An 8,913-nucleotide genomic window follows, 5' to 3' on the forward strand; every position below is an offset into this window, starting at 1 on the left:
ATGACTTCGACAAGAAGACTGATTTCTCAAGATTATGTGAAAAACAGCCATACAGTTTTGAAGCAATGCTTTGTGAGTTATTTAAAAATTACACTTGTACCACAGGTCTCTGGATAACAAAACAAATGTATACTTAAGATTTGATGGGCCGGGTGCGGTGGCTCACGCCTGTAATCCCAGCACTTTGGGAGGCTGAGGCAGGTAGATCACGAGGTCAGCAGATCAAGACCATCCTGGCTCACATGGTGAAACCCCGTCTCTACTAAAATTACAAAAAATTAGCCGGGTGTGGTGGCGGGTGCCTGTAGTCCCAGCTACTCGGGAGGCAGAGGCAGGAGAATGGCGTGAACCTGAGAGGCAGAGCTTGCAGTGAGCCACGATGATGCCACTGTACTCCAGCCTGGGCAACAGAGTGAGACTCTCTCTCAAAAAAAAAAAAAAAAAAAAAGATTTGATGCTCTTGGGGATCTTGATGCTGTAAAATTCAGAATGTCTTCAAGTGTATGGTCCAGAAATATAGTCTGGAGTGGGTAAGTGGCAAAGCCTTTGATAAACATGGCCAGTGACCTCTGATAACTCCCCAAAGCCAGCGTTTTTTTCTTGTGTGGTGCACAAAATTTATTTTGAAAGCCCTCATACTAGTTTGGAATCAGTAGAACCTGTGGTTAAGATGGCTGCATTGGAATTAGCTGTGGACCCATATACTAACTCCACTACTTTGTAGCATTGTGAATTGGGCAAGTTCCTTTCATCTTTCTCAGCCTTAATCATTTGTGAAATGGGAATATTGTGTTCCTGAATACAGTAGTCATTATATTTAGTGAATCATGCATGTAAGACATGTAGTACTGGGTAGCTCAAGAAATAATTTTTGTTATTATTTTCTTCCATTTTAAATGACTCATATGTATCAGCTTGTTTCAATTCAGGCCTACCAGAACACTCTGAAGAGAATATACAAGAAATCCCTGAAGCAGAAAAGGGGGAAAAGCTTAAAAAAAAAAAAAAAAGTTATAGTCCAGAAAACTCATTTAATAAAATAGCATGTTGCAAAATTTGAATCCACCCCATTTTTTTTTCTTCTGGTTAGTAGTTTTGGAAATCAGTAATCTAAGAACTAAACACCGAGAAGACATTTCCTATTTTGTTTTACAAGATGTAGTATAGTATATGAGGAGCTGTATAGGAAAACAAGAAGAGCCTGCTTGCTTCTCTGTCATTTATTAACTGAATGACATTGATCAGACCGCTTAACTTTTCTGGGCCTTCCTTGCCACAGGCCTGCTTTCAGAATGTTTTTCTAACCTAAAGATTACACTAAAAAAAAAACAGAACTGATCAACGAATTTAGTAAAGTTGTAGGATACAAAATCAACATACAAAAATCATTAGCATTTATATACACCAACAGGGAACAATCTGAAAAAGAAACCAAGAAAACAATCTCATTTACAATAGCTACAAAGAATATAAAATGCCTAGAAATCAATTTAACCAAAGAAGTGAAACATCTATACAAGGAAAACTATAAAATACAGATGAGAGAAATGGAAGAGGACACCAAAAATGGAAAAATACTCCATGCTTATGGACTGGAATAATTAACATTGTTAAAATAACACTTCCCAAAGCAATTTACTGACTCAATGCAATCCCTATCAAAATACCAATAATATCTTCACAAATACCGAAAAAATCCTAAAATTTATATGGAATTACAAAAGACCCTCAATAACCGAAACAATCCTGAGGAAAAAAGCACAAAGCTGGAGACATCATACTACTTGACTTCAAAGTTTACAACAAAGCTATAGTAACCAAATCAGGTACTGGCATCAGACACATAGACCAATGGAACAGAACAGAGAACCTGGATATAAATCCATACATTTACAGACAACTCATCTTGGACAAAAGTGCCAAGAACAATGGGGAAGGACATTCTCTTCAATAAATGATGCTGGGAAAACTAGATATCCACATGCAGAACAATGTAACTAGACCCCTATCTCTCACCATATATAAAATCAACTCAAAATGAATTAAAAACTTAAATATTGGACTTGAAACTATGAAACTACTGGGAGAAAACATTTGAGAAACACTCCAGGTCATTGGTCTGGACAAAAACTTTTTGTGTAAGACCACAAAACACAGGTAACCAACACAAGACTAGATAGATGGGATTTATATCAAGCTTAAAAGCTTCTGCACAGCAAAGGAAACAACAAAATGAAGACACAGCTCACAGAATGGGAGAAAATATTTGCAAACTACCCATCTGATGAGGGATTTATAACCAGAATATAAAAGGAGCTCAAATAACTCAATAGCAAAAACCAATAATCTGTTTTAAAAATAGGCAAAAGATCTGAATAGACATTTCTCAAAAGAAGATCTGCAAATGGCAATCAGGTGTATGAAAAAATGCTTGACATCACTACTCAGAGAAAGGCAAATCAAAACTACAATGAGATAACATCTCATCCAGTTAATATGACTTTTATCCAAAATGTAGGCAGTAATCCCCCGCCATGAGATAACATCTCATCCAGTTAATATGACTTTTATCCAAAATATAGGCAGTAATCCCCAACCCCCCCCCCCCAAAAAAAAAACCCAAATACAGGCAATAGTGGATGCTGGTGAGGATGCAGAGAAGGGTGAACCCTTATACATCGCTGGTGGGAAAGTAAATTAGTATAAGCACTATGGAGAACAGTATGGATTTTTTTAAAAAAAAACTAAAAATCGAACTACCATATGATCCAGCAATTCCACTAATACATATGTGTATGTATATGTATATATATGTGTATGTATATATATGTGTATGTATACATGTGTATGTATATATGTATATATGTGTATATATATTAGTGGAAGTTTTCTTATAAGTTTTATGTAAGCTCTATTTACTTTTGGAGAGATATATATATATATCTCCAAAAGATATATATAGCTATATATCAGATATATCAAAAAGATGTTTGCTATCTGTACTCCCATGTTTATTGCAGCACTATCCACAATAGCTAAGATACGTAATCAATCTAAGTACCCATCAATGGATGAATGGATAAATAAAATATGGTTTATATATATAATGGAATATTATTCCACCATAAAAAGAATGAAATCCTGTCATTTGCAGCAGCTTAGATGGAACTGTAGATCATTATGTTAAGTGAAATCCCCAAACACAGAAAGACAAATGTTGCATGTTCTTACTCATACGAAGGTGGATCGCATGAAGATAGAGAGTAGATTGGTGAAAACCGGAGGCCAGGAAGGGTAGGAGGGAGTGGAGGATGAAGAGAGGTTGATTAATAGGTACAAGTATATGGTTTGATAGAAGAAATAAGATGTACTGTTCGATGGAACAGTCGGGTGACTATAGTTTACAACAATCTATTGCACATCTTGAAATAGTTAGGAGAGAAAAATTTAAATCGTTCTGTGTGAAAAGACAAATATTTAAGATTATGTCTACCCCAAGTATACTAATCTTTACAAATTGTATCAGTGTATTAAATGATCATATTGACTCTGAAATGATATTATGCATAAATAAAAAGTAAAGTTTTCTTAGAGATACAATTGAAGCTCCTTATAGAATTCCTTGCTGATTCCATTCTCCTTCCTACCTCCTCAGAGGGAACCACACTATTTTTACTTCCTATAGCAGATGTTGTTGGTTGCCTAGACAATATTCATGCCTTTCTTTATAGAATCCCAATTTCCTTTAGCTATCTACTCTGCTTCTAGAGGACATCCTACTTAAGAGAGGCAGGTGCCAGCCCCCAGTCCAGGCAGACTGGTCTAAGCCAGTGATGGGGTGTACCATTCCTCTCGCCAGAGTTTGGTTTAGGCATTGGCATGTGATACAGTTTTGACCAATGAGACATGAGGGAAAGTCTGCCAGGGACTTCTGGGAAGATTTCCTCTTTCCTGAGGGAGGCACACAGAGGAAGAGAGTCCTTTTTTTCTTGGAACTTTGGTGTGTTGAGATGTGATGCCTGGAATGTTTTAACTTCTGGGGTCATGAAGGGAGACTGTGGACAAAGGTGACATGTGGAGGATGGCAGAGCAGAAGGATGAGATGAATCTAGGTTCTTTGTTTCTACTGTTCAGCAACCAAATTAACACTGGAAACTCTAGGTCTGTGTTCATTATGCATGACAATAAATTCCTACTTGTGATTCATGCCAATTTGAGCCACAATTTTCTGTTACTTTTAGCTAAAAGCTGTCAAAATTATATATTTCTAGTCCAAGAAGTTATACTTTTACTACATAGATGTTTTTATAATGATGTGTAATTATTTTGTGTTCTTTACACAAATGATCTTGTATCATACAAGTTGTTTTTTTAATTCAGCATTTAATTTTTGCCAAGTTGATACAGTTTAAGCATTGTATGACTCATTGTACAAAAATATCACTATTCATGCACTTATTGATGGACATTTAGGTTAATTTTTTCCCTATTACAAATAGTTCTGCAATATCTATTCCATTAGATGATGCCATGTGTACATGTATGAGAGCTTCTCTAGGGCTGCGCTATCCAGTATGATAGCCACCAGTCACATGTAGCTATTTAAGTTAAAATTAAAAGTTCAGGGTTTTTGGCCAGGTGTGGTAGCTCACGCCTGTTATTTCAGAACTTCGGGAGGGGAGGCAGACAGATCACTTCAGGTCAGGAGTTTGAGACCAGCCTGGCCAACATGGTAAAATTAGCTGGGAGTGGTGGTATGTGCCTGTATTCACAGCTACTTGGGAGGCTGAGGCATGAGAATCACTTGAACCTGGGAGGCAGAGGTTGCAGTGAGCTGAGACTGCACCACCGCACTCCAGCCTGGGTGACAGAATGAGACCCTGTCTCAAAAAAAAAAAAAAAAAAAGTCACGTTTTTGGTTGCATTAGCCACATTTCAAGTGTTCAATAGCTACATGTGGCTAGTAGTTATTGTACTGGATGACACAGATACGGAAAGTTCCTGTCATTGTGGGAAGTTGTGTTGGATAGTGCTGCTCCAGGACAGGGTTTCTCAATATTTTTCATAGCATGACACCTGCAGAAAATAATATTTGTGCAGCTCATTGGGATAAATAGATAAGGCTGCTCAAGCTTGGAGGAGACTGGTTCAGGGACTCTGGCTGCCCTAAGACCTTCTCAGTTGTCCTAAGGACTGAGGGACTGCTGATGTCTCAGGTATCCCTGTAACTCACTTCCTGCCCATCAGCATGCCTTGGCTTTGCTTTAGGTGTATACCCAGAAGGGCTGTTGCTGGGTCATAGTGCATGCATGTTTCAGTTTTACCAGATATTACCATCTTATTTTCCAAAGTAGTTATAACAATTTATACTTACATCAGCAGTAAATGCATGTTCCTTTTTCTTCTCCTTGGCAATACTTGATATTGGGAAATTTTTATATTTTTGCCAATCTGGTGGGTGTGAGTTAATATACCATTATTTTAATGTGCATTTCCCTTATTGTGGGTAAGGTTGAACATTTTTTCATAAATGTAATTTCTTAGAATTTCCTGTGCATATCCTTAGTCTATTTTGTATTATCTTGTTTATTACTTTAATTCATTTGAGGAATTATTTTTTCAGATGCTAACCCATTTGCAAGTTATATGAAATATCATGTATTTTGGCCCGTCGCTCATCTTTTAGCTTTGCTTATGATATATGTTGTGGCACCAAAGTTTTAAATTTTAACATTGTCAAGATTATCAAACTTTTTCTCTGTGGTTTGAGCTTTTGTGGCTATATTAAGAAATCCTTTCTTATCTCAATGTCAAAAAGATAGTCTCTTATTTTTCTTCTAACAGTTTTCAAGTTTTACTTTTCACATAGAGGAATTTAAACAGCTTTCATACCAAGAATCAAGTTTTAAATTCTTACAAGTAGGCTGGGTGCAGTGGCTCACACCTGTAGTCCCAGCACTTTGGAGGCCGAGGCAGGTGGGCAGCTTGAGCTCAGGAGTCGAAACCAGCCTGGGCAACATGGTAAAACCCTGTCTCTACAAAAAAATACAATAATTAGCCGGGCATGGTGGTGTGCGCCTGTGGTCCCAGCTACTGGGAAAGCTGAGGTGGGAGGATCGATGCTTGCGAAGTCGCCTGGGGACTGAGATCGTGCCACTGCACTCCAGCCTGGGTGACAGAGACTCTGTCTCAAAACAAACAAAAAACCCTCCAACAACTTAAACAAAAAAAGATTTAATTCTGTCTCTGTCTTCCAGAATCCCCTACTTTATATCTTTTATAAATCTTTTTATAGTAAATCAATATATATTACCAAAATATATATTGCATAAATATGCTCCTTTAGAAAAATGAAAATTGCTTTTTTTTTTGAGGCAGTCTAACTCTATTGCCCACGCTGGAGTGCGGTGGCACAATATTGACTCACTGCAACCTCTGCCTCCTGGGTTCAAGTGATTCTGGAACCTCAGCCTCCCCAGTAGCTGGGATTATAGGTATATGCCACCATTCCTGGCTAATTTTGTATTTTTTGTAGAGATAGGGTTTCCCCATGTTGGCCAGGCTGGTCTTGAACTCCTGACCTCGGGTGATCTGCCCACCTGAGCCACTCAGAGTGCTGGGAGGCGTGAGCCACTGTGCCCAGCCGAAAATTGATATTTTGAAGAGTCTAAAATTTCCAGTTTTGCGTATCTACTAGAAATGCAGTGTGAGTATTTTATTGTCTTTTTCATGTTTTAATGTATTCTGGGGTGGTAAAATGTTTGTCACCTTGTATATCTGTATTCTATCGATTCTCTAATTTGAATTATCAAGAGCAAAGGTCACTGTCCTTTCCCTCCACATGTTGTTACCCGAGTTGTCTCTGTCTTCCAGAATCCCCTACTTTGAAACTAGTGCTGCCAATGGGACAAACATAAGCCAAGCAATTGAGATGCTTCTGGACCTGATAATGAAGCGAATGGAACGGTGTGTGGACAAGTCCTGGATTCCTGAAGGAGTGGTGCGATCAAATGGTCATGCCTCTATGGATCCGTTAAGTGAAGAAAAGGAGAAAGGGGCATGTGGCTGTTGAGAAGTCAAGTAAGCGACATAGTAGTTGAGGTGGCCCATGCCTGGGATCTTCTCTATGATTGATACATGGCACAGCGAGAGATTAATGGGCATTGTGTACAAATTGCTTCTCACCATCCCCATTAGACCTACCAATAAAGCACCTGGGTTTAAAATTAATTTGTTGCAGCTTTGAAATATTTCTTTAAGATTTAGCCTGAGAGTTAGGAGAAATATTTCAGAGCCAAAAGTGCCTTATAAAGCCTTAGCCTATTATAGTAAATCATTCAAGGATTTAGAATTTTGCAGTCACAGAAGAGTGTATTTATTATGTAGAATGAATGAGGGTACTGTCACCTGCCTCAATGTCGGTAGGCCCAGAGTCTTACATTTAAGATCTTACATGCAATCATAAAACTGCCACAGTCTTCAATCCAGATTTAAAGCCTCATGTCATAGGTGACATTCTAAAATCCCATTAAAGCCACTTGAGTGTTACATAAGAATATACATGCACATCAGCTCAATGTCTTTGAGTATTAATTTTATGTAAGCATTCTATTTAACATGAATTTAAGACGAATCATGGACATGTCTATAGACCTTGGATAAACTGGATTGACCAAATGTACATTCACGGTGACTTTTTTGTTGGTGGGAAAGGGATTAGGGTGGGGCAGCGTGGTTTAATGTATTATGAGCAACCAAAGTGGGACTTCTGGCTCCCTGCTATATTCCCATTGCTCTGAATGGTTGATTGAAGGGTCAGGGAACTAGATTTTATAACTTTAGTTCACTGTGATTGTACATTTATACTTGGCCTATGTGCTGGCCACATCTGAACACAGCTGGTGCTTATGCCAAATTATTTGTGATGAGTAAATATTTAGTTTCTTTTTCTTCATATTTATAATGTTGATCTGGCATCCTCAGGCTGCAGCTTAATTAGCTTATAAATTACTCATCTCTATCTTTACCAGCAGGCTCGGTATTGTTGAAATTTGTGTGTTGTTTTGCTTTTCCAATTGGTGGAATTGAAGTAATTAGTTTTTAATTACATAAGATGCCTGTTTGCTATTTGGTGGAAGATAGAAGTTCATATTGAAGCAGTTACATTTGTACTGTATTTCAATAAAAGAAAAATGAAGTATTCTGTAGCTATATTTTTCATAGAGCTCATGAGTATTTACTGTGCTTGCTGGGTCTTGCCAAGATCATGTATTCTGCTGTATTGCCAAAGTGTCCCCAGGGCTGAGACTGCCTCTAAATCCTGTTAGCTGCACAGCCACATAAAAAACAAAAAACAAAATATCAAGTATGCAGATGGGAAAAGAAAAATATGTGAATCCTCCCTTATTCAACAGGTATTTAAAAAGTATCAGGAAAATTGTGATAGTCTTTACACAACCACCAGCTATCACGTCCTGTTGAAATGTTTTAGCTAATCAGGAACACCTTTACCAAGCACCTGTGTGTTCAGGAAATCACTTGACAGATTCCAAATCACCTCGGAGCTTATGACCTGACCCCCACTCACGCGCATCACCTCTCCAGAGGAATGTGTCCTGGACACCTTTCAAATGGTGAGGAACAGGAACAAGGGTAGCTTTCCCTCAACCCCACAAAACAAGCTCGACCCTGAGGAGCCCGGAGAACAGCAACGTTTGTTTAGATGCTTTCCCACTGACCTTGTCAGAGCAAACGTTCCCATCCCACACCGCCCAGTGTTTTACTCTCCCTGGGATACCACAGCAGCGGTCAACCCTCAACAAGCGGGAAACAGAGGCCAAGCTGACAGGAGGCCTCTCTCCATTCCCTACTGAATTCGCTCAGCACACGGATGTTCCCAAACACATACGGCCC

The 8,913-nt window shown here is 38.5% G+C and overlaps 1 protein-coding gene across 6 annotated transcripts in view; it reads left to right on the forward strand.

The window, feature by feature from the left end:
* Window positions 1-8,200, forward strand: part of RAB27A (RAB27A, member RAS oncogene family) — a 107,887-nt gene extending 99,687 nt beyond the window's left edge. For 5 of the 6 annotated variants that reach the window (XM_011940542.1, XM_011940545.1, XM_011940546.1 and 2 more), the window contains one exon: window positions 6,874-8,200. In XM_011940542.1, the coding sequence (XP_011795932.1) occupies window positions 6,874-7,072 (199 nt within the window). In that variant the 3' untranslated portion in view covers window positions 7,073-8,200. The remainder of the gene's footprint in view (window positions 1-6,873) is intronic. The other variant, XM_011940543.1, reaches the window with a different exon arrangement.
* The last annotated feature ends 713 nt before the right edge of the window (window positions 8,201-8,913 follow it).

This window comes from Colobus angolensis, unplaced genomic scaffold (genome assembly GCF_000951035.1).
Source record: "Colobus angolensis palliatus isolate OR3802 unplaced genomic scaffold, Cang.pa_1.0 Scaffold19, whole genome shotgun sequence".
Classification (NCBI taxonomy): domain Eukaryota; kingdom Metazoa; phylum Chordata; class Mammalia; order Primates; family Cercopithecidae; genus Colobus; species Colobus angolensis.